The 13,204-nt window shown below is 37.7% G+C and overlaps 1 protein-coding gene across 1 annotated transcript in view; it reads right to left on the reverse strand.

Annotated features, from left to right (window-relative positions):
* Positions 1–233: 233 nt before the first annotated feature.
* The window catches only part of Slc16a10 (solute carrier family 16 member 10), a 120,039-nt gene continuing 107,068 nt past the window's right edge, over positions 234–13,204 (reverse strand). Inside the window, exons 4-6 of the mRNA XM_027928269.2 lie at positions 12,588–12,731; positions 3,048–3,276; positions 234–1,243 (exon numbers count right to left, since the gene is read on the reverse strand). Of these exons, the coding sequence (XP_027784070.2) occupies positions 1,011–1,243; positions 3,048–3,276; positions 12,588–12,731 (606 nt within the window). The 3' untranslated portion in view covers positions 234–1,010. The remainder of the gene's footprint in view (positions 1,244–3,047; positions 3,277–12,587; positions 12,732–13,204) is intronic.

A 13,204-nucleotide genomic window follows, 5' to 3' on the forward strand; every position in this document is an offset into this window, starting at 1 on the left:
TACACTATATTTAATTTTTATAGGTGTTCTATCTGGGGCAATGGGATAAAATAGGTTAATTTCATTAAACCTATTTAAGCAATTGTTTCAATCAGAAAGATATTTTCTTCATGAATATAAAGGATTTTGTCCTTCCCCATTGTGCAGGTAACTCCAACTTGATAACCTGCTCGGTAAGAATTGGTTTAAATACCAGTGCTAAAGAATCCAAAAGTCAGAAAAATCCATAAATCTAAGGTAAAAATATTCTATTTTACTTTATTGTCAAAACAAATCAGAAATCTGGGATGCTTCTGGCTACTTGAATAAAACGCACTGCAAACCCAAAGGGGACAGAGGTAATGAGAAGAAATGCCTTACTCCTGAACTGCTCTGCCTTCTGAAGCAGATGCTTTTCATCTCACATATCAATACTGAATACATTGTTAGCATCCGCTTCCAGAAGGTCCCTCAATGCAGGAGCAAGTCAGTATGTTCTAATCACACAGCTACCTCTCAGGCAAGCAACTTTAACGTAGACTTGAGGTTTAGGTAGATCTGGTATTATCTAGAAGACAGGCTTAAATTTTGCAAAAAGTTTCCAAAGAGCAGAAGAAATTAAAACAGAGTACCAGAACTGAAGACACCATGTGAGACAACAGACAAAATATTTCCAGACCTAACAAAACCACAACCCTTTTAGTATAGCCTGAGGTATTTTAAAATAATTGTACAAGCTAATAGCATTTACAGTTTCCAAAGTTGCTTTGGACTGAGATAACTTCAAAGGTTCACAATATTTAACTTTTAGACATATTTTCCTGCAACTGAGTCTTTCCTCAGACTCCTGGAAATATCAGACAGCTATCCAGTGGCAGAAAATGGTCCTTGTAGTAATAAGGTTTCTATTTCCCAATTATTGTGCTATTCTGATGATATGATTAAAAAAATAAGAAATTTGCAATTCATATAAAAGGAAACCTTGCTTAAAATTCAAAAGCAAGTCCAGTCTGGTGGAGGTATATAAGACATTAAATAATAGAATCAGATTCTTTTTTGAAGATTCCAGATGAGCTTGATAGCAGAGAGTTCTGGTTGTCCAACATTTTCTCCATCTTTTCTCCTCCAGTAGTTTTGCTGATCTCTCTTTGCTTCTTACTATGGATCCATGGGATAAAACAAAGCACAGTACCTCCAATAAGAGGAGGAATTCCAGCCAGGTAGAATGCCACATCATAGGAGTCCAGTTTGTCACGAAGTAACCCTGTGAAGGGAAAAAACTGTCATCGAGAAAGAACAAGTGTGGCTCTTAGTAGTCCTCAGATCACTCAAAATGATGACCTAGCCCCAGCCTCATAACTTCACCTCAGTAGGACTGACTCAAACATCAGATATCAGACATTTTTAAGAAACAGATCTGAGATATAAACCTTTTCTGATAGGAAGAAGGAAAGACCTCCTATCTTTAATCTTATCACTGAGTACAGGCTTCTGAATTCTCACACCAAGATATTAGTTGGAGAAATATTTGCAACTAAGCTTCAGCTTTCTGAATGCCCCTCAGAGACCTCTTGAGGTATTCAAACACACGATATAAACACTTAGCTGGGGCTGGTGCTCAGTGGTAAAGACTCGCCTAGCACATGCAAGGCCCTGGGTTCGATCCTCAGGTATTGTGTCTAACTACAACTGAAAAAAAAAAAAAAAAAAAAAAACCCACTTAGCTGAAGGTGGACAGAGCATCCAGATGAAACTTTACTCAAATATCTATATTTCAAACCAATATTGAGCCTGTTTTTTCCCCTTTAATAAATAACATGAAACTCTTTTAAATTATAATCCAAAAGCATGAGAAATTGTAAATCTAAAAGTCAAGATTAAAAAATTAGGTGGTTAAACATACATTGGAAGATACTAAGGCTTGTCGGCTCTTGGGGAGAAAATATAAGAATGTATATTTGACACTCTAATAGATCTTTAGGCTCTGCTTCTGGAGACTGTTATTTACAGTACTCCTTACTTCTAATTTCCCTAACAAAACCTAGGACTCGGGATTTTAAAAGTTTTCTTAATTTTTTAAAACTTCCATTATATAACCACAGTTATCTAAAATGTCCAGGGAATATATTACACAGAATATGTCTCTGACTTTGTTAAATAAATAGCTGAGGATTTATCTAGTTAGTTACTACCACAGAGAAATGAATATGTATATTCATTCTGGATATAAATAAAAAATATATAGTATCTCTAAATATACAACCTCCTTATCCTCTGAATCAGATTTTTGCCTTAAGAGTATGATGTCCTCAGAACCTCTAGTTGGTTAAGCACTTTTTGCTTCCAGTTTCAGTGTATAATTATTCTGTTCACTTTGGAAAGTTCCAGTTAGCTCCCTTATTCTTGGTCTGTTAGCAGTCACTTCTGATAGCAAACACCATTCCTATTAAAGCACTACTTGTGATCTGCAGTGGATAAGCTTATATGATATAAAAGAGTGAAAAGGTGCTTAATGATATTGCATTGTATGGATATGCTGCATTTTTCCCATTCACTGTCGATGAAGAGTTGTTTACACTAAATATTATTTTATGAACTATTCCTCAGGGGTATATGTATAATCAATCCCTTACACAAAGCATGTATATTGAGAAATCTTTCAGAATCTTCATCTTTTTAAATATCATGTTCCCAATTACTCCGAAGCATACTCTAAGTGAAATATAGAAATTGTGGAAATTTTTTTTAAACCTTCATTTTATTTGTTTTTATTTTTATGTGGTACCGGGGATCAAACCCAGTGCCTCACACATGCACTCTACCACCACTGAGCTACAACCCCAGCCCCTAGAAATTGTGGAAATTTAAAGCCTAGAAGCTTACTCTTATACATTTTATTGTTTTAGATGCTAGAAATGATGAGAGAAATTCCCCAGCAAACTTTTTCAGTATAGTTATAAAAGGACCGTAATTGATAAATTACAATGTATTTTACATTAGTGAGGCTTAGGACCTAAAATGGAAAATGCTATTGAATTAATATAATACAGGAGAATCATTATATTTACCTGCAATGGGTGGGCCCACAGTCATGGGTATAGACATGAATCCGAGCAGAAATCCAATTGCTTGGGATACATCCTGTGCACCAACTAACTCAAAGGCAATGGGGGCCATGATAGAAATGAAGCATCCGTCGAAGAGACCCATGACGAGACAGACAGCAATGAGGGCCCCAAAGACGCTGCACAGGGGAATCATCATGGACATCAGACCAATGAAGAAAAAGGAAAGTACCTAGGATAGATGACCGTATGTCAACTCTGTTTTTGGAAAAAGTGACCCTACTTATTTCCCGTCCCCTCAATCTTAAATACATATCCAGATCCCTCAGTTCCATTCAAATTTTCTTATAATATCCATTAGAGACAAGTATACACTATTTATATATTTACTGCAAACTCTTTGAAGTCAGAATCTATAAGAAATTTATCCTTGGACTAGAGATTATGAGGTTTAAGGATCTTGCACCTAGTCAGTGCTCAATCTGCTCAAATTCATTCATCAAGCACTTTATTTTTTGTTATCCTTCAAAACTATCATACTTTACTTGAAAAGATTAAAGATATGGTGAATCATCCCGGAGATAAGGTTCAGAATATTTATTTGGAACCACCAAACACCTTCGACCTAGCGTTAGCTAATAGAATCAAACTCCTGATTTTGCCTGCTATTTGGCAGGCACTGTGTTATATGCAAACATTTCAATAATGAATAAGAGATGATTTTTACCCTTGGGTTATAAAGCAATGGACATTTAAATAAGTAAGTGCAAATAAATTGTTCTAGAGTTCAAAGTATAGTAGGTACAAAAATGGAAGGGAATAGACACTAACTTTTCTAGGAAAAAGCTAATTAAAACTGGACAATTTACTAATCAGCAGAAGAAATGCTGTTTTAGAGATTCTGGGGATTGAACCTAGGACCTTGCAAATGCTAGGCAAGCACTCTAACACTAAGCAACATCCCCAGCTCTTTTTATAAACAAGTTTATTTTAAGACAGGGCCTCACTAAGTTGCCCAGGCTGGCCTTAACTTGCAATCCTCCTGGCTCAGCCTCACAAATAGCTGGGATTACAGGTGTGTCCCTAGATACCTGGCTAGAAGAAATGTTTTTAAAAGGACCAAGTTTTTAAAAAGCATATGCATGGAATAGCAACTATCATTTATTTCATGTCTATTAAGTTCTAGGCATTATTTTAATTACTTTAGATACATTATATCTCTGGTGATCCTTAGAACAGCTTTTGAAGACAGTGATGCTGAGAGAGGTTAAGTAGCATGTCCAAAGCACACAAGATGGAACTAGTCTGGAACCTGTGGCTCATGTGGACAGCAGTAGGGAGTGGATAGAACTATTCCCAGAAGATGCTCTCTAGTGATGGTAGAGCTAGGTATAATGGAGAGACTAGATAAAGCAGCCTTCTGGATCACAACTTCATCTCTTCTATTTTTCCTAAAACCCACTGGCACACCCTTAGAAAATAAAACTTGGTAGTGCAAGTCAGTGCCACTCAAAACCTGAGGACTCTGAAGTCACAATGTGTGAGTTTAGGGTAGGATACAAGAATGGCAGCTTTCACAAACTTCAACACATGCTGAGAGCCACAGCCAAGTCGGAATGGCGCCTGGCATTTTGCCAGAAGGAGTGGTTGGGAGGTGAGGGCCAGCGAGCCATTAAGATGATGATAATTAAGTTAAGCTGTGTATAATTGCTGTGACTGGATTGAAACAGGCTGTGTATTCAGTTGTATATAGACCCCTGCTGTCCAGCAATAGGGCGGCTCCTGCTGCCCAGGGCTCCTGCTACTTTTGCTACTTTTGAGTTCTTTGTGGAGTTCCCCTTGAGTTCTCCAGGAGCCCTGTTGAGGGCGGAGAGAGTTCCCAGGGAGTGCGCATGGAGTGCCGGTGAGAATAATAAAGTAGTTCCTGTTTGAACCTACAAGTGCCTCCTGGCGGCTCGGTTATTTTGAGCCCAGCCAGACTGCGGTAAACACAAGTTATCCATGGACACCATAATCAGAAACATGCTCTTAGAAAATGTGTCACACTAAGAGAACTAAAAGGTTAGTTCTCTTTGTTACATCATTATGCCATTTAGTTGAGTATATTTTTCTTTATTACTATAAATATAGCTTTACAGTAAAATTATGATTGGTTTAAGAATCTGAGTGGTCTATATGAAAAATAAGCTTGGCACATCACATTAGCATTTTGAAAGGAGGACAAAATCTTCCCATTCTTCTGATTTTTATTTTCTAATGAAATATTCTTTCCTCTAACCCAACTTTCATAAAACAAGTATAATTTCTCAGTAGCAAGTAATTATTGGACTTGTAGCCTCATAGGCTGGAAAGAAATAGATTTCAAGGAGACTGGATTCTAGCTGTCTGTAACCTTCACTAAGAAAAAGACTTCATGATACTTCCCATCTATTAAGATCAAAAGAGGTCTAAATATAAAATAGAGAAGCTGGTTTGAAATCAACAAATAGTAAAAACTTACAGAGTTATTCCTATTGCAAAACTAACCAGACAAACCCTAATGTTCTTATTTTATAGATTATATTCTATCTACAAACATGAAAAGCAATAGATATGTATAATCTTAGAAACACTCATCTATATTCAAACAAACTCTGGGGAATCTAGAATAGAACTTGAAGAGGCCATAGAGCCAGATGTAATGGTTCTAACTTGTAAAACCACAGACCAAACATTTTTAGCCACACCACTATAATTATACTAGGTACTATAATTATACTAGGTTAACTTCCAGGAATAAATAAATAAATAAATATTTATATATGTAAATATATTAATATATAACATTAATATATATTAATGTGTGTTATATTATTTTCCTACTTTATTCAGTACAAATTTCTTTCAAAATAGAAATTTTATACATGGTTGTAATAGACTAGTATAGGATTTGGCACAAACTCAACTTTTGCTTAATAACAAGTGTTTTCATGGAACAATTTATATAACATGAGATCTAGGCACTTTACTTTTGTTAGTTTTCCTGATTTCTCTTTTCATTTTGGCTCCCTTTGAAATTTTGTTCTTTGGTCAATTATGTAAAAAGTTATTCACGTAAGATTTTCAGCACATTATTTAATTTGTTATCTGACTGCAACTTCTTTGTTCTTTGTTCTTTTCTCAATTTAAACTACATTAACTCACATTCTTTCATTTTAATTATTTGACAATGACTTATTAATTTGTTATTTATTGGGGTTTTCCTTTAAAAATCGAGTTCAAAAAATATTTATACATTTTATCCTTTAGGCATTTCTCAGAAATCATAACTTGCTTTTTTCCCCTTATTTGTAGTTATTATAGTAGAAAATAATGTTCTTTCCCAGCAGATGTTGCTACCCAAAATGTAGCCAAGCTGGTGAGAATGTACCTGCTGTGAGAAATAAATACCTATTCCTTATGTGCCAAAGGAACATGTGTCAACGTTTAAAAAACTGTCCATATAGGAGCTTCCAGTCTCTCTTTATCGTCTCCCAAAATAAATATTGGTTCACACTCAAATACTGAACTGTATATACTGGGACACAATTTGAAAGATGAATAAATTTAGCATTAACATGCAATCTTTGTTCTTTCTCTTAAACACAGCAGTTCGGGTTAAATTTAAATAGAGGATTCAGAGGTCTTTAATTCTCTTCTAGGTTTGTACTGCCTTAATAAGAAAATGACTGTTTAGATGTGTATATTGCTTTTGTTTTCTTAAAAGCATCCAAGGAAGCTTTTTTTGTCATAATATCATAGGCTCTAGAAGAATAAGTGCAACTTGAGTTTAATTTATGTACATGAGAGAAAAGTTTTTTGTTTTTGTTTTTTAATGCTTTCTTATTTTTTTATTTATTTTGGGGTGGTGATTTAGGGGATTGAACCCAGGGCCTGGTACATGCTTAGGCTGGCGTTCTACCACTGAGCAGCATCCCCAGCCCACCTTCCCCATTTCTATCCAAAGATAACCATTCTTGGAGTCTTGGAGACATGTCAGTTTAAGTTTGGCTCAGGAATCTAAGTATAACTCAAGAGGAAAAATGAGCTACACCTGAATAAGCAGAAGGCATTTGTGCAGACACATGATTGGCACAGTTAGATTCAAGTGTTGTTTCTAATAGGTTTATTCAATATAAAGTTTCCAGACTTTCATATCCTCTAGCTAGACACCCAGGGCAGAAAAGCAGCTGGCAAAAGTCCTGTTGGTCACTCACAAACTAAAGAGAACTGTTCAGGTCACATAGCCAGGTGGCTAACTGTTTTGGAAGCAAACAGTGGCCACCACACTTTCCAAGTGCTTTGCCGGGAGCCCATTCACCCGTGCTCTACAGCACACGAGTGCTACTGTGCATCTGAGCCTTCACACTAGTGCCACAGCCTAGATAAGACTATGGAGCCTCTGACTTGTATTCTGACTGGGAAATAGTTAAGTGTTTAGATATTATTTAGAATAAGCTTCCATTTGGTAAAGTCTGTACTCTCATTCTAAGGTTTAGAAAAATGTAAAATGCTAATGTGGAATAAAAAACAAAATTGGACAACACTGGCCACTCCACTGCATCTGAAGTGGAAGAAGAAATTGACACAGGAAGATGGATATGAAATCCACGATCCTTTATAAATTACAAATGTAACTCATGAATGTATTCTTTAAACAATTCAAACCTTAGAAAAACATACACTGTAATATATGAAAGGCTTCCCTCCCTGCTTCTGGATTCAACCCATGTTCTCTCCTCCTCAGGAATAACCCTCTGACAATGATTTGCAACCCTCCCATTCCTATGCACACACACATGGACATGATGTCCACATTCAATATGTCCATGTCATATAGAAATGACACAATGGAAGTGCTCCAAATCAAGCCCAGAAGCCTCTACCATAGAACTACATCCCCAGTCCTATGAAACAGGGTCCTACTAAATTTCCCAGGTTGGTTCCAAATTTGTCATCTGCCTTCCTCTGCCTCCCAAGTAGCTGGGATTAGAGGTGTGCCACCACACCCCACTCAATCCTTTCATACACAATTATAACCTTCAAACCTTTCATCCTTCCAAAATTACACCTTTAAGATACAGACAGATCTGTAGTCATTTAATCATGACTAGAAAGACAGACCTGTGAGGTTAAGAAAAGTGGTAGGAAGAAAGCAGGGTAAACACAGCCTTTCCGCTCCAATGAAGGATATACTCCAGAACTTTGCAAGATTTCCTTTAACTATTATCATTCTATATAATGCAATTCAGTTGTATCCTTCTACCAGGAGCAGTGGACTTTGCACAGCCTTTAGAATTACTAGGTTAAAAATAGCTGGAACTCGGGATCTTGATGAAAGTTCAAATTCAGAACTTTTAAGCAAAAAGTACCAGGTATATTCCTAAACAAAAGATTGTCTGTAAGCAAAGACCTCTAATTCAGGGAAACTAAGGTCTCCTTTCTTGAGAACTGTTCCAAATTGGGATCTTCCTTCTGTATTTAATATGATTATTAAAATATAATAAAAGCAAGGATTTTTTCACCATCTACTCTGAGCTAGTACTTTACATAAGCAGTCACCAAGAATCTTCAGCACTGTCCTCTGTGGTTCTGAAGACAAATTGCTAGTGAGACACTCACTTCAGAACCTATCCTCCTCTGTTCTGCAGCCTCCCAAACCTGAGATGACTGTGTCCTGAAATGTGACCATGTGGGAGAGCTGTGAAGTGTGTTTATGTCACCCAGTGTTCTAGGACTAGCAGCTACTCGGAAGTGGCTTCAAGGGAATAAGGAAGAATGAACTGCCACAGCCCCCTGAAGAGACAAAAGTCTGGAGCACATATGTCTGAGAAAACCCACCACCAACAAAAGGAATGAAGAGGAGATAAGCAGAAGAGCATTCCAGACCAGAAAGGCTGGGTCAAAAGGCAGACAGCCAGGGAAGGAGGGAGGAAGAAAAAGGAATATATATATATATATATATATATATATATATATATATATATATATATATATATACCAGCAAAGCTGGACTCTGCTGTAGCCAAGAAGAAGCAAAGAATCAAAAATCTTGGGCCAAGAAAAACAGAAGAAAGTGTAATCCCAGTAACTCAGGAGGCTGAGGTGGGAGGTTGGCAAGTTTGAGGTTAACCTAGTCAACCTAGTGAGATTCTGTCTTCTCAAAATAAAAAAATAATAAAGGACTGGGCGTGTAGCTCAGTGGTAGAGCACCCTTGGGCTCTGTGTTGGTGGGCTGTGTTGTCTCTTGGGCTGCTGTGCTTACAAATGAAGCCCATCAGTGGCTCCCAGCAGTCCCAGGACACACCTAAGGACTTTCCAGCTCCTCCACCAGCCTCTTTAAAATCCAGTCATCCCCCCTGTGACTCAGCATAAACTACTGGGTGTCCCAAGCACATACTGCTGCCCTACGTTTGGATGAAAAAAATTTACATAAGGGCTTAAAGAAGCCAGTCTGTGGCTAACCTTTCCATTGAAAATAAAATATCTGATCCACAATATTGACTTTTAACTCACTGCCATCTAACAGACCAAACATGGGAAAGTTAGGAAAGTTCTATTTTCTTTTGTAAATTACTCAAAATACCTAAGTATTAAAATGTCCCCTCAAAAGTGTTGCAAATGACCTGCCTGTCCCATCTGTAGGGGGAAAGAACTTTCAGAAATTATTCTGGAGAATGTTTATGTATAAAATATAGCATGACTCCATCCTCTGAGCCTTAGAATGGGCTCCAGAATCCCTCACTGGACCACTTCTCATTCCTACCTGCTCTTCCTCCCCTCCCGCACTCTTGCTTCGCTCCCTCTAATCCACCCTTTACACACAGAGCGTGTACAGTAGTTTTAGAATGTAAAACCAGACCAACACTCTCCAACAAAGGCCCACTTTACTTAAAGTAAAATGTCCTTGTCTTGGTTTTCAAGGCCTGGATCACTGGCCTTCCCAGCTTTCTAACCTCTTCTGTGAGGCTCCCTGTTTTCTGAATCCCAAAGACACCCAGCATTTTCCTGCCTAAGTCCTGCTCCAAGAACTCAGAGACTATGTCTCTCTTTTTTATATCTGGATTGGTGTCTGGGGCACAGAAGGCACGCAGAATTTTTCGAAAAATAAAATGAAGCTCTGTAGTACAATAAATGCCCATTAGAAGGCTCTCTTGACACTTGAGAACTAGTCTGAACATTCAGCTATGTGTTCACTACACAACCATAAGTGAGGATGTCCATAGTAAGGTATTGATAAAGAGGGGCATAATCATTGTTCAATAAATACATTGTTAAAAGTAGTGCATAAATATGCATGAGGGCTTGGGTTTAATTCCCAGCACTGCACACCACCTCTGTCTGTACTTCCTTCTGGACCTACATGCACACAAACACCCATGGTGAGGCAGCCTCTCTGTTCCTCAGTGGACATATCTGTAAAAAGAAATAAGGACAGTCCCACCCTTACAGGGATGGGCAAGGATAATGAGATAATGCAGGTAGAGCACTTACTTCATCATCTGAATGTGAAAGTGCTCAATGAATGAGGGTTGTTATTACTTACAGTCAATTAATGCAAGTTACTTTATCTGTAATAAATGCTTTTATCATTTAATTTCGTATTTCCAAATTTCACTTTTTCTTCAAGGCACTGCTCAAATACTGCCTCTGATCACTAGCAAAATACTTATTCCCCCAAATCATAAATCCCCTAATGGTTCTCCTTTCCCTTCCTTCTGCAGCCAAGTTTTTTGGGTATAGTTATCTATATTTTCATTTATTCAATTAATCATGTCCAATCTTCTGTATTTGCCACTCCATTGAAACTGCTCTCTATAAGGTCACTAATGGCCTCTCTGTTGCTAAATCAGTGAAGATCTATTAGTCTCCTTCTCACTAGCTACTGACGCAGTGCTGGCCTCCATGAATACCAAAGTCCTGCAGTCTCTTATCCATACTCTTCCAGGAGCTCCAAGCTCAACTTGGCTTCTTCACAGGCACCATACATTTGACACAGCAAAATTGAATTCATCATCCTCCTTCATTGATAAGAGTGGAAATTCATCTACTCTGTTACCCAGGTCACAAATCTCAAACCCAGTTTAAGTGGCTCCACCAAACACTCACTCTCATATCCCTGATTTACTCCTGGCATCTCTGCCTTGGCTTCTCCTGCTAAAAGTACTTCAATAATCTCCAACTAGTTCCCATGCTTCCACTTGTGTGTGTGTGTGTGTGTGTATGTGTGTGTGTGTGTGTGTAATTTACGTATAAAACTCACCCATTTAATGGGTACTATTCAATGCCTTTTAGTATATTCACAACATCATAGAACCACCAAAATCATTTAATTTTAGAACATTTTCATCACTCGAAAAGAAATCCCCCACACAGTATCAATTACTCACCAATTCCCCCTTCCCTCCAGCCCCTGACAACCACCCAATCTACTTTCTATCTCTATGGATCTTCCAACTATGGACATTTTATATACATGGAATCATTCAATATGTGGCCTTTTCTGACTTCCTCAACTCTTGCCCCTCCTCCTCTACTCCATTCTATCCAATTAATCTTTATAAAACACAACTCATGTCACTCCCTTGCTTAAAATCCTAACAACTCCTGATTGTAGAATTAAGTTCATCCATTCTCATGCACATTAAGTTCCTTCCCAACCTGGCCCAAACATCAACTATTCTCTTTATTCCATTCAAACATTCAGTTTCCCAGACACATCTCCACATCTTTACCCCATGTTTTCTTTGTTTGGAATACACCTCCCTATCTTCCTTAACTGTGTAACTCAGCCAGCCAGCAAGCCTCCCATCCATATATAACAACCAGTCACCTCTGCTATGTGTGTATGGTGCTGGGAATTGAACCAAAGGCCTCATGCATGCTAGGCAAGTGCTCTACCATTGAACTTCACCCCCAGCCCTTTAACTACTACTCATTTCTTAACTAGTGATTCAGATTTTCCCAGGAGACCTACATAACATACTCAATATTCCACTGTACTGTAACACTGTCTTTTCTGTCTTCCCATGGGACCTTCAGCTAAGGATCACAGATGACATTTCATCTGCAGCATGTAGCACACTTTCTGGCATGAAGGAGTCACTTAAATATCTGTTGCCTAAGTGTCATGAATGATCCTGAAATTAGCATTTGTTAATGCCCACCCACAACACATAGCAGGCAAAAAGTCGTACACACCCCAAATTTCATAAGATATTGTAAAATGCACTGGATCTGTTCATGATTATGAGAACTGTGCCAAAAATAAAGAATTTTTCTTAGAAGAAGCCATGGGCAAAAACATTTTGGTAGAATTCCCTGACAAAACAAAGAAAATTGTTTGATTGCCAACTTCTCATGTTGTCCAAATTCAATCTTGACTGGTATTGTCCTTGAAAAACTGCCTGTGGAAGTTATGTCTAGAAAGTTTTTTTTTTCTTTTTATAGAATTTTAAAATTTACATTCATTTAATGAGCTACCAGGCAATAGGAATAAATTAGGGGTGAAAGAAAAGAAAGTACCTGTAGATAAACCTTCTTCACACCAGGTACATAATCTGCAATCCGGCCAAAGAGAAGTCGCCCAACTCCAGAAGTGATGCCAATGCACATGAGAACCACCTCTTTGTGTTTTTCATCTTGAAATCTTTCATTCACGTGTTTCAGCTGTAGACCAAGGAGAAAGAAACCACACTAAATATGGTAGGAAAAGTTAACAAGGATTGAGGCTTTGCATCAAACATGTGCCTTCTCTGTTATGGATTCTCACTCCCTTCCCAATTAAAATATTTATTCTGTGATAAATTTTCATTAAAAACAATGAAGAAAATCTAGTATGATTTGGCTTGATTAAAAAAAAATAGAGCTGGGGATGTAGTTCAGTACAAAATGCTTGCCTAATGTACACAAAATCCTGGCTTCAATCCCCAGCACCACAACACCTACACAAAAAAGAAATGAGTTCTTGTAAGAATTTTGTTGTTCCTGTTAAGGGTTACCAGCACATACTTTATAAGCTAGTATTGAGCCATTCAAAGAAGAGAACAGATCTTTGAATGTACCACATACTCTTGTTTTCTCAAGGTTACCCAAGGACTCAGCATATTATCTGCCCCCTGAAAGAAAGTCAATTGTGGAAT

The sequence above is a fragment of the Marmota flaviventris genome, chromosome 6, assembly GCF_047511675.1.
Source record: "Marmota flaviventris isolate mMarFla1 chromosome 6, mMarFla1.hap1, whole genome shotgun sequence".
NCBI lineage: Eukaryota > Metazoa > Chordata > Mammalia > Rodentia > Sciuridae > Marmota > Marmota flaviventris.